Source organism: Micropterus salmoides, unplaced genomic scaffold, assembly GCF_014851395.1.
Source record: "Micropterus salmoides isolate LMB-PRFRI ecotype aquatic unplaced genomic scaffold, ASM1485139v1 Ms_hic_scaffold_9, whole genome shotgun sequence".
NCBI classification, from domain to species: domain Eukaryota; kingdom Metazoa; phylum Chordata; class Actinopteri; order Centrarchiformes; family Centrarchidae; genus Micropterus; species Micropterus salmoides.
In genome coordinates this window covers 20736866-20755453 of record NW_024044681.1, presented here as the reverse complement: position 1 = coordinate 20755453, position 18588 = coordinate 20736866, and the positions used below count along the sequence as shown (strand labels likewise).

Below are 18588 nucleotides of genomic sequence, written 5' to 3'. Positions count from 1 at the left end.
GTCAACCACTCGAACTCACGCAATACACACCCATTATAAACTCAGAAAAGAGCACAAAAAACCATAAAACTTCGACAGCGACCGTGAACCAATTTACAGTTTAAATCAAGTCTGTAGCTGAAAGTATGCTGAACTGGTGAGCTTTCAAAGTGGAGTAGGTATGAGGAGGATTTTGACAGTCTCTCCATTCACTTACAATGGGAGAATTTTCCTGGAAAACCTTGAATAATTTGGAAAATATTCAAGGTATCTATGACAAAAGTAATAGCACCCCATTTCTACGTCAAAAGCTGTGGGACTAGTTAGCGCATGAAAAAAACGTGACGGAAGAATAATAATAAAGGTTAGCAACAACATAGGATGCAAATGCTTGCAGCATTCACACCCAATTAGCTGGAATTAGCAGCAGATTGTTCAGTGGTTCATTGCTCAGTTTTCTGAACATGAGATACACAATCTGGGGTTCAGGAGGAAGAAATTATTTTATTCGTCAGTATAATACACATGACAGCACACACTGGATTATTATATTGAGTTAGTTACAGTTTTGCAGGCAAGTAGATGAAGAACAAATTATACATTTGAAGGCACAAACATCCCTTTTACTTCACTTCAGAGGACAAAAACTTAGACCAGTCCAGTTTGGGTCGTTAAGGTCCTGCCTAGATCAGGGAAAGGTACAAGAATGTAAACAGAGGCCTCATTTTATGTTCCCCAAGGGCCTCACTTTGTGTTGAAAAGTGGTGGGGACATTTAAGAGCTCATATTAGGCATGTAACGAAACGCTTAGTCCACGAGAAGTGATAATGCACAATATTGGAGTCACAACACCAAGACAACAAGATACTCCAATGCTATTTAGAAGAAATATTCATTGATGAAATAGGCTGTTTGATTGAGGGGTCTGGGGCTCCTCCCCCAGAAGATTTTGAGAATTGAAGGCTTAATTTCCTGCATTCTAGAGATATTTTCTGCACCAATTTATGGTGGGAATGTCTTTATTTATATGAAGGGAAACAAAATTCATGTGGCCAGTGACAATTCAGAAGTGACTTTTTTTGGACAAGGCAGATCTGTTTCTTCTATATTTATATTGCATTTCATGTTTTCCTATTGTGCAACTAAACCTTTCTCATAGAATTTTTATTCGTTATTTAACATTTCTTGTTTCAAGCAAATTTTCAGAAAACGTTTAGCAAAGGCTTTGAAAAAGTGGTGGGAATAAAACCAGCCATTTCAGAAAGTGGTGGGGACCCAGGGTAAATGATACCTATGATGTTCCCACTTTATTGTTGATTATTCAGGAAGTGACAGTCCTCACTGCTTTAACGTCATCACTCATGCTTTATTTCAATCAAGACCTAAGAATCTGAATCAGCTGTAATGGCAGAGTATGTGCACACATATGAGGAATTTGATTACATTGCTCTCGTTATATACACAGAACAGCTTAAACAAATCAGCTCAGCTACAGTGTTAAGTATGCACATACACACACCATAAACCAAAACAACAACATACAAAGAGCGTTACTGGAGCCTTTGGAGATTCCTATCATCCTAAGGAATGGAGAGAGACATATAAAATAGAGATTAAATCCCTTTGTCTTCTTACAGTAGTGTAACTGAAACATGCAGAATGGGGGTTACATACTGTAGGAATACTCGGTCACCAGCAGCCTTTCGAACGTCCTCTAGTAGCTCACTGGTTGCAGCTATCGCCAAATCTGCTGCTGTAATGTGGAGATGTCCATGGTTCGAGCTTAACGTGTCTTTGTTGATCCCACCTTTAGGCTCAATTGTACTTGATGTATCAAATTTACCTCCATGGCTGCATTTTCCTGTTCAGCATTAGAAACAGAACCAAGTGTGTCATACAGCTTTACATCTTCATCATCTTTAGAGACTACCACACTGCTTTTCACAGTCTTCTCTTTCAATCTGTGTTTTAAGCACACTAGCAGCATGGCTCTAGAGACCACAAAGTTAGTCTGCTGGTGGGCCCATCACTTTGGTCTTGACTGAAACATCTTCACAACTTGCACTATCATTTTGTACAGACATTCATAGTTCCCAGAGGATGAAATCTGATGAATACTTTGGTGATCTCTTGGCATCATCAATAGTTGAAAAACATTTTTAGAGCTGTGTCCCAAATTCATATTGTGTTTTTTGTGGTCACGTTTCTACCATAATGCATTGCACAAAGGACATACAGTAGATGCTCACACTGGAAGAAATTAAATCATTTTCAGTCATTTGGTGCTGTCAAATGTGAACTCTCTTAGCACAGTATTTGGTCTCCACCAACTCCAGAGTCAAGTATTTGGCTCTTTAGCTGTTAAATGCTCCACTATGTTCACCAACTAGTCTCTCCCTTTGTCTGTCCGCTGTTTGGTACTGAGCGGGTAGTGTCCAGTGAGTTCTCAGAAAAAATCTGTTGCTGTAGCCTAAAATTACGCAATGAGAACAGTGCGAGTGAACAAGGGGTCTCATTTATAAAACTGACTTTCGACCATTTTTGAACCTAAGAATGACTCATGCAGAAAATCATGTTTAACTAGTAAAACCTTACTTTGATGTGGTAGTGGTCTAATCTTTGAGCAAAGTCTAGACTTGACGTGCTGGTTTTGTAGGGGTATTGCAGTTTGGATATGCATCCAAACCTGTGTTGAACTTTGCATTAGCTTCATTATCTGTTGTGGTGGCAGCCCAGCTGACGGTGAGTGTCCTGGCTTTTTCTCCTTTCATCGTTATTCTGCTTTTTCCTTGGTTTTCTCTGTTCTCTGCCTGCCTCCCTGTGTCTCCTCCCCTGTGTGTGCTCTCTCTCTCTCCCAGTGTTCCCCGGCCCTCTGGTCCCAGTCTCCTCGGTTCCCCGTACTTGTGTTTCCCCGGCATCCACCTCTCCCTTGACTCCAGTCCCTCACCCCCTTTTCCCAATAAAACCTGTTAAAGCTGGACGTTGCATTTGGGTCCTCTCTGTCCCCACACCACCCATAACAATTATCAATGTAATAGGAATAATCCATTAAAGGTGTGAGGAATTGAAAATAGCATGCAATGTTCTATAGTGTGTCGAATTAGAAAGAAGTAGGAGAGCAGGGGTGATTTGAGCCACTTTATACTTGAGGCATTTCAGTGAGGACATGACAGTGATGTATGTACATATATTTCAATATGTGGTGCATCCCTGGGAATAATCCCTTTGGATCTAAAATAAACTATTTTCAAAATATGACTTTCCAAAAAATGAGGGGTAAGTCGACTCCTTAAACATAAGAGAATCAATTTGAATGCTCAGTATCCTATCTGCTATGAATCAAAGCACACAATCAGAAATGATCTTAAGACTAAGTTCAAGAATAAATCTAAGAACAGAATTTTCCAGATTTGTACTTTACTTGAGAATTTCAAATTGTTGCAACAATAAGCATAATTACTCCAATGCATTCTTATGCTCCTTCAAGGAGTGGAGCAAGCACTGTTATCTATAATTTACAGGGGCTATTCTTAAGTTTGTCAGTAGAGTAGATGCTGGATCGTCAGTCAGTACTAGCACAGTGGATCCACATCCAGCATCAGCCAGCCAAGCCTTAGCACAGACCCTCAGGTTTATTACAGAAACAGACTGTATGAAAAGAGGGAGGATTGTAGTGAGAGCACTGCAGTGTCAGGTATGACTGTGCAGCAATGGCAAATTGTTTACATCACTCACAAGTCAGGTAGTAGGGCCCCATAGCAGAATTTAGCTTAGGGCCCGAGGGAGGTCAGGATTAGCCAGTTTTTGACTTGAGTGGTGACATAACTGGAAAGGGTTTTGCAATATAAACATCTAAAAACTTGCTCTGGGACTGGAAACTGCACTTTCTTGGAGGTCCTGACGTTAACATCTTTGTGGATTTGTGGTGAGATTTCTGCCTGATTACAAGTGTTTTCAGTTAGTTTCGATTTCCACCTGCTTGTCTCATCCTAACATACAGTCCCAAACTGGGTTATGTGTCTGTCAGACGGTCTGAAGGGGTTACAAACATATCAGCAGAGAAAAAACGCAGGCTAATCCTCCACACAGTAGAATTATTCACTTGTCCGCTTGCGACTCAGTTTTCCTTATTGTGATTGTGTAACTTACAATGCTGTATTCAAACCTGTATTCAGTGAATTTAAGAAGATAGGTTGCTTTATGTAAGATCAATAGTTATACTTTTTACTTTAAGTACTTTTAAAACCAGGTACTTTTTCACTTTTACCTGAGTAACATTTTAGTGTGGTATCTGTACTTTTACTGAAGTATAAAAATTGAGTACTTTTTCCACATGAATTGAGACACAGCTGGTGTGTCATTAGTTCAGCATCAAACTTGGGAGCCACCATTGACCATAGCTGTCGTTTCTTCACATATTGAGATGACAGTGCTATTGGGTGCATTTTGTTACAGATATTTGTTTCTATGGAGCTGTGGCATTTGAGCCTCAATTTTATAAATGGCATTTGTACTCTAATTTAAACACAATTCTTTAGGTATGCAGAAAGGTGGGTAATTTACCGATTGGTTTGGAAACACCAGTATATCCAGAGATAAGTATCTTTTCCTGCAGGATGTCCTCCAAAATGTTGTTTGTGCAGTCGTCTCCATTACAGTTGCGACAGGTTGCTCTGCTTTCAGCTATGGGGAAAGAAAATTTTCAAGATATTTTATCAGTGTTTAGTTTAGTAAAATGATCTCTCTAATCACATCAAATCTCTCTTCATCTCTGTATTTTTTCGTTTTGGTAAGACAGACAAACACACTGACGTCACATGAACTATTACCTGCAATGTTACCGATGCTGGTGTCTGATCTGATCAGATTGGAGTTTGGGAGTGTGTTTTCCATTTCCACCCAGTTACTATGACTGTAGAAATCCTATTATTGAAAAAGGAAGACAAGTTACATATTTACAACATGTCAAAAACAGCATCTCTCATTATCTTTTAGTACCAACATTCTTTTTTCAAAACTCTTCACTAAGCTCTTTTAAAGATTTGGTGGGCGGTTGTAAAACTAAAACAAATGGCATTGCATACAGTTTTGATACATTTGCACACTGACTAATGGCATAACACTGCTGCACCTGATTAACATTTGTGTGAGAAACTTAAAATGGAAACAAAACGAGTAGAAAGTACCTGTAAAGTGTGTAAGATTGCACCCAGTTGTTCTCTTGCTGCCTCAAAGTTCTGTAACTTGTTGCTGGCCTTCACAGCTGATAATCCATCTGTAATGATTTTTCTTCCCTCAGAAAATTTCTCACGGTCAAAGTGATAGGGTGGGTCAGACAAATGCTCAATGTCTACATTTCGATTGTTGTCTTGGATTAAATTGATTGTTTGGATGAAGCTGTTGGATGAATTTGCTTGACAGGCATCAGCGACAGACTCAGCGGTAAAAGGCTGCGGCTACACACACACACACACACACACACACACACACACACATTATTGTAGTGGCACATCACATTTATTAATAATACAGGCTCTGGTGAAATAGTCAATATAATTTGGTTGAATTTCATCCTTACAGGAAAAGTGAAGTTTTTGCCCTCAGCCAAGGCCAGAGCTTGGCACACCTGCACGGTGGTTTTTAAGATCGCTATCTGAGTGATTTCCTGATGACTCAGAGAGTTTCCATCAAATACGATATTAAACCCCAAAATTCCAGTCTGCAGGAGCAGGAGACACAGAGCAGCCAACCCAGACATCATTGCACAACCTGCCTGACAGACACAGCAGAAATTATAAAAAAAAAAAAGATTATTTTACTGGTGTCAATTTGTACTAATGTCAAAATTAACACAGAAGAATATGGATGAAAGAATGGCAAATCGGGCTAAAAATCGTGTAGTGTGAACTAGGCTTTAGAGAATCTCACACCTCACACCTACAACAACTCATTATTTCACATTAACACAACATTTTGTAATTACAGACACTGCAGCTCTCCTGATTTCATACCATCATTTTAAATGCACGTAAAAATGTATCTAGTTTTCTGGTCAAATGACATTGAAAGTTGAAAGGACAACTAAAGAGAAGCCCTTGTCATTTTATAAGCATTCAAAACACTTATTATACATTTTGAATGAACATCACTGAAACAGTCACTTAATTGTTTTGAAACTAAATAATAAAAATACTTTTCAAAATGACTTTGTAATGTAGACACAACAACTGTCATAACATTAAATTAGATGATGAGTTTATAAAAATACAAAAATGTGACTTGTGTCAAATTGTTTGTTTTATTTAACATTACCAATAATAATCAGATATTACTATACTGTACCTTTGGTCTTGATGTCGCCTTGTAGACTGTCTATCTATTGTGGCAATGTCTTTTATAATGCTCCATGTCAAGGGTACTACTGTCTTTACCTGTTTGACCTGTTACTGTGGCAAAAAAACAAGTCGTTTTGAATTCTTTCATTTTCATTTTCAATATGAGTCACAATTTTATTGAGAATGGTTATTTTGGCAATTTATTTTCACTAAAAAAAGAATAAAAATGATAAAAAGATTTGGCAATGAGTTTTCTTGATGTAATTATGTTGTGTTTTTGTGCTAAACTGCAAAATGTTCAAAATTCATACAGATTGTTCATGAAGTGAAGAAACATAAATAAAAGTTGTTTTCCTGCAAAATGCGTGTCACTTTACTTAAAGCAAACAATTACGTGTTATAAGGTCTTATAATTAGTTCATATGGTATTATGTCCACCTGTAATATATTATACAGTGATAGATATTTTAACACTTTACTTAAAGCAAACAAAGACATGCTATATAACATTAAACATTACTATAAGCTATTATTCCATTTTATATCACTAATTGTAAATGGTGAGTAAAGTGTATTCATAACAAGGCAGAGTTATAATGTGTTATGGAACATGGTAGGAGATTCTTATCTCCTATCTCTACAGATCTCTGTAGCACCACAATGCTTTGTTTAAATTGTATGTTGCAACATATTTTACCTTTATTAAAAAATTGCTGCTTCTGCAATTTGGATTTTGCACTTAGCCATGTTGCGATTTGGATAATATTTTGATTAATTGTTCACAGTCTTTAAAAGAAAACATTATTTTGCTATCTTCCCATAAGAAGGTGCGAGAGCTATTCCCTAATCACAGAATAGTTACAGTTAAGTTGCCATCTTATGTTCATCTTAACATTGTGATCAAGGAATAATTATTTTGTCACAGGAAACCAGTTTGTTGTGTGAGAAATTATTACACACCTGCACACTGCTGTAAGAGGTTCCCACATCAGATTCTGTGACCTGATTAAGAATTTCAGCTATAGACCAAATATTGTTAGAGGAAGTGTTATTGCTCTGCAGACAGACCTATCCACTAAAGTTTTTGCTATCACAACCAGCAAAATTGGTGACTCTTTCCATATTTAATATCTGAATGTACGTGGTTTGTCTGTGTCAGTTGGAATTCTTTCATTTTTATTTTTTATGATGACAGTTAGTCAAACCAGTTTTTGTGGATGTACCAGACGGTAGATGATGGTATGTACCACAGTTCAATAAGCATACCAAAAGGGAGAGTTCCTCCCATTCCTTTAGCAAATGAAAAGAAAGTATCTTGAATGATGATTGTCACTGCAATGTCAACAATTTAGAGGCTGAGGGACCGATACATCTAACATAGATAAACTGAAAACAGCTATCCAATGTGTATACAATAGTGTTTTTAGCAGTTGCTAATTTGCAACACCTCTCCCTAGAAGGGCTTTTTAAAGAAATAAAACTTTAAAACATAAAAACAGTGATGAAAAAAAAGAAAATACAATACATTACAGTATAAGTCAAGATAAAAGGAGGTAAAATGAGTAGACATCAAAATGCTATGAAAAACATGTAACACTAACTACAGTAGACTAGAATAGTTACAGTTAAGTTGCCATCTTATGTTAATCTTAACACTGTGATCAAGGAATAATTATTTTGTCACAGGAAACCAGTTTGTTGTGTGAGAAATTATTACACACCTGCACACTGCTGTAAGAGGTTCCCACATCAGATTCTGTGACCTGATTAAGAATTTCAGCTATAGACCAAATATTGTTAGAGGAAGTGTTATTGCTCTGCAGACAGACCTATCCACTAAAGTTTTTGCTATCACAACCAGCAAAATTGGTGACTCTTTCCATATTTAATATCTGAATGTACGTGGTTTGTCTGTGTCAGTTGGAATTCTTTCATTTTTATTTTTTATGATGACAGTTAGTCAAACCAGTTTTTGTGGATGTACCAGACGGTAGATGATGGTATGTACCACAGTTCAATAAGCATACCAAAAGGGAGAGTTCCTCCCATTCCTTTAGCAAATGAAAAGAAAGTATCTTGAATGATGATTGTCACTGCAATGTCAACAATTTAGAGGCTGAGGGACCGATACATCTAACATAGATAAACTGAAAACAGCTATCTAATGTGTATACAATAGTGTTTTTAGCAGTTGCTAATTTGCAACACCTCTCCCTAGAAGGGCTTTTTAAAGAAATAAAACTTTAAAACATAAAAACAGTGATGAAAAAAAAGAAAATACAATACATTACAGTATAAGTCAAGATAAAAGGAGGTAAAATGAGTAGACATCAAAATGCTATGAAAAACATGTAACACTAACTACAGTAGACTAGACAAGTTTGTTGCTGAACCAACCAGGACTTGGCCTCTCTTTTAAAAGTGGTGAAGTTTGCAGCAGTTTTCAAGTATTTAGGTAGCAAGTTTCAAGACTTAGCTCCTTTCACAGAAAAGGCTGTCTGAGCAAAATAAGTTTTGCAAAATGAAACTTTACAATTGCCACTTGAAGATGTTCTGGTGGATCTGCTGTTACTCTGAAGTCTCTTAATGTACTTACAGAGAGGCTGAGGAGCAAGTCCATTGAAACATTTAAAAACAAGCTTTACATAATGAAAATCAATAAAGTTTGCAAAACTTAAAATCTTGTATTTACTTAAAATGCGACAGTGATGAGACCTGATTTTTGTCCAGAATTTTCAAGGCTTGATTGTAAAGACACTCCATAGATTTAATCACAGACTGACTGGGCTGGGACCAGGTAGTTAAACAATAAGACAGATGAGAAAGTATCATTGAATTTAGAAACATCAAGGCGCAATCAATTCAATTCAAATTAGCTTTATTGGCATGAATGTGTAACAACAATATTGCCAAAGCATCATACAAACTACATAAGAAAAATCAACATGATACATTTCATTAAACAAGTAATTAAAGCGTAAAGTAATTAAAGCGTATGTGTGTATGTGTTAGAAAAATTTTATATATAAAAAATTTTATATTAAATAAATAAATAAAACAGTAAACGTGTGTGTGTGTGTGTATTAATAGACAAAAAATATAACAATTTATTAATTGATTAAAATAATAATAAAAAAAAGAAATCATTATCAAATGTAAAAACAAAACAATTACTAAAATATCAAACAATCAAAATAATAATTTGAAAATTTGTACAATTATTTATCAGTCTGAGTTTCCACTGGTTGTCCGTACTTCAAATCAAATGTCAAGCATTTTCTTTACATCTTAAAATAGGTAAGGTTAGCCTTAATCGTTTTGCAAATCTTTTTAGTGTGACTTTTAAAATTGAACTGCGAGTCTAAAATCCCCAGATACTTCACTTCTGGTACTTGTTCGATAAGTTCACCTTTAATTTTAACGTTCAGGGATTTGGTTTCAGATTGCTTTTTAAAAGAAAAATAGATAGACTTTGCATTTAGTGTCAAACAGGAGGCATCAAGCCAAGCTGAAACTTTTTCTAGGTTTTTGGTTAGCTTATTTGCAACATCATCACTGACAACTGTATCGTCAGCATACATCTGAAGACCTATATCAGGACATGTATCTGGCAAATTGTTGATATACAAACTAAAAAGGATGGGACCCAACACAGTTCCTTGGGGGATTCATGTACCGATTTTGCTGAAAGCAGACTTGATGTTATTAATTACAACACACTATTCCCAACCCTTTAATTACAAGTCAAACCAAGATAATGACAAGGTTAACATTGAAAGTTTTGAGATTAAAATGCTGTGGTTTACTGTATCAAATGCCTTTTTCAGATCCAGAAACACTGCGCCTACCACATTACCTTTGTCAAGGGACTGTTTTATGTTTTCTAGCAATAAACAGGTTGCTGACTCTGTGGAGTGGTTATGTCTGAAACCAAACTGTAGGGGGTGCAGATAATTGTTTGTCTCCAAGTAAGTTGTTCTGAAACAACTTTCTCCAGCACTTTGGACAGCACAGGAAGACTAATTGGTTGTAGTTTGGTAATAGTTGGTAATTACTTCAGCATCCCCGGATTTCAAAGTAGGCTTTACCAAGGCAAGGAAATAAACAGATTTTGCAAGTGACACAGCAATCACGGAGCCCAACCAACCGTGCAGAGCCATCTTTCTCAATTCTCTGGGGAGTCAGGTTAAAGACCTTTGGCCTGTTAGTGGCCAAACCATCGTAAAAGCAAGTAGCCTTTTATTGTTACATTTAGTTTACTCATGATTGTGAGAGTTTTTTAATAATCTTGACATTGGAGGCCTATTTACTTGTCATCGCAATAGGGCTGAATGATATGCAAAAAAATCCTATTGTGAGAATGGTTATTTTTTTATTTTCACTGAAAAAAATGATTAAATGATTAATGATTAAAATGATTATCTATCTTGCTGCAAACTATACATGAACAGAACATTAGACCGGTGCTCAAGACACTTATCTTTACATTTGAAAAAGACCATAATAAATTCTAAATTTGCTCAAAAGTATTTGCAGTTGTAAATTGTAAGTTGTAAATTCGTGAGTAGACTGAAATGGGAATGGGAGTAATGTACTGTAGACCATGTAAGAGATGACACTAGAAAGCGCCTCAGTGGGCAGGTGAGTAATAATTTTTCACCCAGCAAACTTTCCTGCAACCACAAAATAATTATTCCTTGATTACAATACAATGTTGTGATCTTATGTTCATATTATAAAATCTATTGTGTGATTTGGGAATAACTTGCACATCTCTTTATGTGGAAAAATTTCAATGACAAGTAAATAGGCCTGTAATGTCACAATCATCAAATAACTCACAATCATGAACAAACTAAATGTAACAATATGAGGCTACTTGCTTTCATCATAATTATATTTACTCAGCATCTAAATTAATGCTGTGACAATATGTTGTGACTACATTACAAAAGTCTTTTTACTGTATTGTAGCACATAATTCTCAAACTGCTGCTGTCAGGTAGTTCAACTGCAGAACTGGTTTCTCAACACAAATGTGTGACATGAAAAACAAAGAATTCAAACATTCAGACAAGGACAATAGTGACTCCATCCAGGACATGGAGCATTAAAAAAGATATTGGTCTTGGATGTTTTTCTTATAGAATGTATATGTTGGAAGCAGTAATCAGAAGGTTATTATTGTTTTTAACTTAAGTTACTTTTATGAACAATACAGAGGTTTCTTTTATATTTACATTGTATTGCAGATTTTGTTATTGTGCAAATAAACCATTTTTCATAGCATTTTTATTTGTTAATTAACATTTCTTGCTGCAAGCTATTTTTCAGAACATTTTTAACAAATGCTTTCAAAAAGTGTGGGGAAATGTCCCCAGCGTCCCCAGTGTAAATGACCCTCCCTCCCGGCTCCCTCCCTACAGGTTGAACTACTCCATGCTTACCGGTTCCCCTCCACTTGTCTTTACTCCTGCTCAGTTTCTCACTCAGCCCTGTCACTTTGTGACACGCAAGAAAAAGAGAGCAGAGAGCGTGGGGGCTAGTAAGAGATGTGATTGGGCCGGCCTAGTGTCAGTATAGAAAATTACCCAATGGGCCTCTGTCCATGCTTTATGGGCCAATCGTTGGCCCATTTTAAAAAAACAGTTATATAAATAAATAATTTACGTTCCACCAGCCCCAAAGCTGCATCGGCCCACCGGGCATTCGCCCGGTATTTGCCAGATTACCAGTCCAGATTCTGTTTCTGCAAAAGAACGCCTCAAATATTTTGTATAGTTTAATTCGGAATCGTTAATTAATACTTGTATGCAGTGCAATTTATTCTCATAAATAAGGTGAACAGGAGGACAAATTACATTTAAATTGATGCCGTTTTCATTGCATCAGTCGAGCAAATGTCGTGTACACACGGTTTTATAAGTCTGAAAATTATTTGGCGTACGCCATTTTTGGCTTTTGGGCGCACGTACACTTTTAGTGAGGTTTCTAAGCACAGTTTTATAAATGAGACCCCTGAGCTCCTTTGGCTATGGTGGGGGAGCATCAACCTGTCATGATGGCTGGACCACCTCGGGGTTGGACAGTGATCCCACCATTCCTGGTCTTGGCTCAATTATCATGGAGGCCCCAGTGTCTATGGCATCCTCGGCCCACGCCAAAGACCTGTAGCTCCTCTCAGGAGCAAAGCCTAAGGAGTCTAACTTATCACTTTCCCATGCGCCAACGGAGACTAATTTATCTGTCAGCGAGAGCAAACCAGATGCTCTGGTGTGTTCAACTCCACGACAGCCAGAGAGCTGGACTAAGACTAAGACAAGGGCAAAGCGCTCGTCTCCTCCTCCTCCGACTCTGGACCTCCCGCTGGCTAACAGGTTTGACATTTCCCCCACTGGATAAATGTCACCATCCACCAGAGAGCAAGTCCACCCCCTCTTCTCACCACAGGTTGCTGGAAGAGGCTGTGACCAAGAGAAGATCCAGCTCTGGATCTGCGGACAGCAGAAATTTCCCCTGTAGAAAAGGACGCGGGTCCGAAGACAGCAGGGAATTTTCCTGCTGAGAAGGACGCCGCCACCTTGCTGCTGCAGCCTATAGCTGCAATCACCCCATGTGCTGCTGCAGTAAGACGGCCCTCCCCGGTGCCTCCTCTGATCCATTCTACGTCACTCTTAGTTGGGATCACCATAGTGCAGAATATTCACTTTGTAAATGCAATCACACACAGTTTTCCTGGAGCAACAACTACCGACATCATTGATAAGCTCACTGGCCTCCTCGCCTCACGAAATGCGCCTTTAATCGTCTCCTCGACTTGCTCAACAGGAGTGGAAAGTCTGTGTTCATCTCTGGCCCAATTCACACCTTGGGCCGTGGATTTGGTCGTTTTAGTAGGCTCCTCAGCCTTCACACCTGGCTCCCATCTGCCTGTTGCACCCATGGCATTGATTTTATTGACAATTTCAATCTGTTCTGGAATCATGACTCCTGCTTTGCACAAGACGGTCTGCATCCAAATAAGATAGGTAGTCACATGCTAACGTCCAACCTGCGGCACGGTGTCCTGTCCTCCTTACATGACTGAATATCTAAATCACCTTTCGCCCCCCTCCTTCTTCTTCTCTGGCCACTTTGCCCACTGTCAACAACAATGTACCCTCTACTGCCACTGACTCCCCCTTTCTGGAAGGTATATAGCCATGCATTTCTTACTCTAGTCCACACTGGGAGCCTGGCTTGTCACATCACTGCCTCATGCACCCCTAAAATCCCTGTATTGACTTCACATAGGCCTGTTAAACGAGACAGATTCATTTGTTTCAGCAATAGTAATAACTTACTAATTAGGATACAGGCTTTAACCTTACCTCAGGTTGTTACGTCAGCTTTACCCCAGTAGAGATCACTAAAGTTGGCCCTTCTTAATGTTAGATCCCTCTCAAACAAAACTTTTATTCTAAATGATTTTATCTCTTCTTCTGACTTAGACTTTATGTTTCTGGCTGAGTCTTGGCTACGTCCTGGTGATCACAGTCAGCTTGTTGAACTATGCCCCCCGGAATATGACTGTTTTAGCTGCCCCAGGGAGTGTGGCCGTGGGGGTGGCCTTGTAGCTGTTTTTAGAAAGCACTTTAAATGCATTCAAATTGCATGTAACGATTAGTAAGTGCTTTCACTCAAACTTGCCGTCATCTACCGCCCCACCCAAACCAGCTGGTCCCTTCATGCTGGAATTCCCTGAATTTTTTTTTGTGGATAGAATTCTTATTTGTGGTGATTTTAATTTGCATATTGACAAGTCTTCAAATATCCCAGCTCTTCATTTTTTTAAGTATCATTCATTCTTTTAATTTCACTCAACATGTGTCTGGCCAAACTCATCACACTCTAGACCTGGTCCTTAGCTTGGGTGTGAAGATGTCAGCTGTAGAAATTAAGGACATCTTTATATCAGTTCAGAAATCAGAAATACTTCTATAAATACTTAAATCCCCGAGGGGAAATTCTGTGTCACAGTTGCACACATTGCACAAAAGGTAAAAGGCATATAAATAAAGACAGAAAGTCATTATATAAAGAAGTATATCAGAATAAAACATAAAAGAAAAGAAAATATAAAAGAGTGTGGATATGTACAATATTTACATAGTTAAAGGAATTGTTATGGTACAGTATTTACATAATAAGCAAATTATTGTGGTGAACAGTAAAAATGAATAAATAGTAGCATCATAATTGCAGCAGAGAGTATTGCACATTAAGTATTTAAGCAGGTATTCTCGTACAAAACAGATAATAATTTCCAGTTTAAAACTAACTAAGTATCTGTGTGTCCGACACTTAGAGGGAGGAGTTACAAAGTTTGACGGCCACAGGCAGAAATGACTTCCTGTGGCGCTCTGTGGTGCATTTCAATCACAGGAGCACTTTCAATGCACTTTCAGTGCTCCTGTGATTGAGCAGCAGGTCATGGAGTGGGTGGGAGACATTGTCCAAGATGTAGCTTAGACAGCATCCTCCTCTCTGACACCACCGAGAGAGAGTCAAATTCCACCACCACAACGTCACTGGCCTTGCGGATCAGTTTGTTGAATCTGTTAGCGTCCGCTACCCTCAGCCTGCTGAGATCATCAGGTCAATCATTTCCAATGTGAATTCCAGGCTGCTAGTGTTGCCCAGTCTTTCTTAAAACAAACCCAGTTTAATTGAGCATAACGCCTCTAAGTTTGGTGCCCTCTTCAGTTCATTTAGCAATGTGCCCCCTGATATCTCCTCCACTAATGATTTTGTCAACTATTTTAATTCCCTCTCTACCTTAACCATTGATCTCATAGCCCCTCTGAAAAACAAACAACACTTAAAATCCGCAAAGGAACCCTGGTTAAATGGAGATATCAGAAGCTGCAAACGGGAATGCAGAAAAACAGAACAAAGATGGAAAAGAATCAGGTCTCCAGGTCCACTACCCGGCCATAAAAGAGTTACTATCTACGTACAATAGTTTGGTAAAAGATGCAAGAGCTCACCATTTCTCAAATCTTATTGCTGCCCACCAGCACAATCACAGTTTTCTTTTTAAGACTCTCGATCTGTTGGTAAACCCTGCCTCTCCCTGTGCCTCTGCTGATTGTGATACAGATTGTGAGACATTTTTAATACACTTTGTCAGTAAGGTGGAATTATTAAGAGCCAGTATTAGCCCAAACCCTGCCTTTTTAGATGTTGATGCAAAGTTTTTTTTGTAGTATATTAGCCCACACCTGCTTTTAATTTTTAACAGCTCATTATCTACTGGTTGTGTCCCGGTCTGCTTCAAGACTGCATGTGTACAACCTGTCCTAAAAAAACCTAGCATTGACCCCAACATCCTTGACAACTACCGCCCAATTTCTAAACTGCCTTTTCTTTCAAAAACCCTTGAAAAGATTTGAAACTTGAAAAGGTTTCTAAGCAGCTCCTTGTTGCAAGGGAAAATAATTGTATCTTTGAAAAAGTCCAGTCTGACTTCCGTAAGCATCACATTACTGAGACAGCACTCTTGAAAGTTACCAATGACCTCCTAATGAACGCTGATGCAGGCATATGTTAAATACTGGTTTTGCTGGATTTAAGTGCTGCCTTTGACACCATTGATCATGGCATCCTGTTGAACAGACTGAGGCACTGGGTTGGGTATGCGGTACTGGACTGAACGGGTTTGTCTCATACTTATCCAATAGGAAGTTTTGTGTCAATAAATAATTTAAGTCTACCATCAAATGCGGTGTGCCTCAGGGGTCAATCCATGGACCTATTTTGTTTTCTATTTATATCCTTCCTCTGGGTGATGTCATATGCCGGCCACAGTTATACCTACCTGTACAGCCCACTGACCTTAGTATGCTGAGCTCACTACAGGACACACACACACACACACACTTCCTGTGATCAAAGTGAGAATTTATTAGCTAAATGAGTACAAAGTGAGAGTAAATAATACCAAAGAAATAATACGATAATGACTAAACAACCAGGATGCAATCAATGAGAGTAATAGGGTTCAATGTGAATTTAGTTTTTGGCTATTCTGGAGAGGATATGACTAAATGAATAAGAGACAAATGGACGCAAGTTATCATCATAACTTCACAACTAAGTTCAATTGATTATGAGTTTCATGATCGGCTGGCTTGTGTTGCTGGTGGTTGCGGGAAACTCTCGCAGTAAACAGGCCGGCTATCGTCGGTTGATGTTCTCTGTGTTACCGGTGGCGTAACTGACTCACGTGGCTGACCTCTGACTTTGTTGTCGTTGGGAGAAGTGAAGTTAACATTAGTTCGAACCGAAATAAAAGCTTTAAAAGAAACTTGTTTGTTTCTGAGTTAAGAGTTGCGTGCGTTAAAAGGTCTGATAACTTTAAACAAAAAACAAAAGGTAAATTTACCGAAGGTTCTATAGACCTTGCGGATATAGGCTAAGTATGTTGCTGTGAGATAAAGGAAAACTTAGGAGTTGCGGAGATTCTTCCTGGGGCCAAACTCTTGGATGCTGGACGTTGCGAGACATATTTTACTTAAAGAGGTGGTATTATGCTTTTTGGCTTTTCCCCTCTCCTTTATTGAGTTTTATACCTTTTTTGTCCATGTAATAGGTTTGCCATGTGAAAAAGCCCAAAGTCAGAAAACACTTCTCTGGACTTTCCCTTTGCAAAGCTAAATGCGCCTCATATAACGCTCGCCAAGCGGCTACTCCGACACGCCCTCAAAAACACTGATCTGCAGCACACACCTCTCCTCTCCCTTCCAAACACTAGCTACCCTCCAGGCAGTCAATGGACATAAAGTTGTTACTGTGATGTAGAGACAGAGCTCAGTTAAAACTTTATGGATGAAAGATACTTTTGTTACAGATTAATAACTCACCACTCTGAAACTCTTGCTCCAGTATATGTTAACAAGCCGGTCGGCAACATGTACAGCTCAACTGAAGCCAGGCTTCTCACTGACCCGTCCTTCTCTGCTTCTGATTGGCTAGTAGTCCTTAATTAGGAACTGCGCATGTGCAACTTCCAACAAAGATCATTTAGAGACAAGATGTGTCACTCCATAGCTAAAGCGAAGCATTACAACACAGGGTGAACGGAGGAGCTGCAGCAATGCACTATAGACAAAAAATATGGTGTGTTTTGAAAATTAAACCATGTAAACCTGTTCTGGTACAACCCCTAAGTAGGATTTTGAACTTGAAAATGAGCATAATACCACCTCTTTAAGAAGATATGAGGAGGTATTTGAACATGGCATCAGATTAAACAACAGACACAGACAAGAATGTACGCTTAAAGATGAGGTTTAAGAACAATGCATGTTATACCTCTTTTGTCCTCTGGGGGACACTGGTTTCATGAATGGAGGCTGAAGATAACTTTGATTACTTAAACTTTAAATTCAATCCTTGGTCCAGGAGCTGGGAAAATTCATTGTATTACACAGGATAATATTTCTGTACCATATAAATTCTCCTTTTTCACATTTGTCCTTTTGGTACATAGATTTTGCCTGTATAGGGAATGATTGGGCATCTCTTCAAAATCACAAAGTCCTGTAGCATTTTATGACCGCAGAATGTAGTGACTCAGTTCTACACTCATGTCAGAAGAGTAAACAAAGGGGGACCCTTTCCTTTGATCTGTGGCAGTGTGTGTGTGTTGCAGATCCAGTTTGGCCCTTTAGTTTATAGTCTCTGTCCATAGAGGTCCTGACAGCCTGGTTCCGGGTAAGGTTAGTCTCTGGACTAATATAAGGTTAAAATTGTTATTGCGTAGAGTTCGTTATCTCAACTTCACCGGAGATGGTGGGCTCTATGGTTAAAACCTCCCAACCAGCACTCAGAGTGGAAATAATAAGTGTTTAATGTAGCAGACCTTTCAAACCCCCTCCCCGTTTTGTGTTTTGGACCTCTAGTCGGCCTGTCTGCTTGACGGGTGATAACTCACCCCCCTTCTCTTAGAGAGACAAAGAGGGAGATGCTGCATTCTTCTTTTTGACATGAAATAATTAAGTGTCCACTGGTTGGTTCACTACACAACTATTTAATAAATGTATTTCCTCCTGTTTATGAGCCAGCCTAAGTCCTAAAGTTGACCAGAGAAATCATGCACACGCAGATTAAGATACTAGAAGGTCAGCTCGTCACTGTGTAGCCTCTCACATGTGAAGGCACCCATCGATGGCATGTGATCATTTTTCAACAGGAAATTCACTTGTTGTAACAACAAATGGAAGAGGCAGGA

General features: G+C 38.6%; 1 protein-coding gene and 1 non-coding gene across 3 annotated transcripts; one reads left to right on the top strand and one right to left on the bottom strand.

The window, feature by feature from the left end:
• Positions 1 to 364: 364 nt before the first annotated feature.
• On the top strand, positions 365 to 443 carry LOC119896237. The gene has a single exon (XR_005443196.1). It is a non-coding gene; the product is annotated as a small nucleolar RNA SNORD65 (small nucleolar RNA).
• A 20-nt stretch (positions 444 to 463) lies between these two features.
• On the bottom strand, positions 464 to 6392 carry LOC119896102 (von Willebrand factor A domain-containing protein 7-like). 2 transcript variants are annotated; one of them, XM_038709581.1, is made up of 7 exons: positions 6322 to 6392; positions 5558 to 5752; positions 5166 to 5435; positions 4809 to 4902; positions 4543 to 4662; positions 1654 to 1840; positions 464 to 1559 (listed from the first exon to the last, which is right to left on the bottom strand). In XM_038709581.1, the coding sequence occupies exons 2-7, from the start codon at positions 5738 to 5740 to the stop codon at positions 1469 to 1471; spliced, it is 945 nt and encodes a 314-aa protein (XP_038565509.1). In that variant the 5' UTR covers positions 5741 to 5752; positions 6322 to 6392; the 3' UTR covers positions 464 to 1468. The 2 variants fall into 2 exon arrangements, with proteins under 2 accessions (XP_038565509.1, XP_038565510.1); XM_038709582.1 differs by having other exon boundaries at positions 5558 to 5748; positions 6322 to 6377.
• Positions 6393 to 18588: the final 12196 nt, after the last annotated feature.

Coding starts and splice junctions, on each gene's coding strand:
- LOC119896102 (XM_038709581.1), bottom strand. CDS start 5,740: ATGATGTCTGGGTTGGCTGCTCTGTGTCTCCTGCTCCTGCAGACTGGA. Junction 5,436..5,557: donor GCAAAAACTTCACTTTTCCT/GTAAGGATGAAA, acceptor GTGTGTGTGTAG/CCGCAGCCTTTTACCGCTGA. Junction 1,560..1,653: donor GGTGACCGAGTATTCCTACA/GTATGTAACCCC, acceptor TCCATTCCTTAG/GATGATAGGAATCTCCAAAG.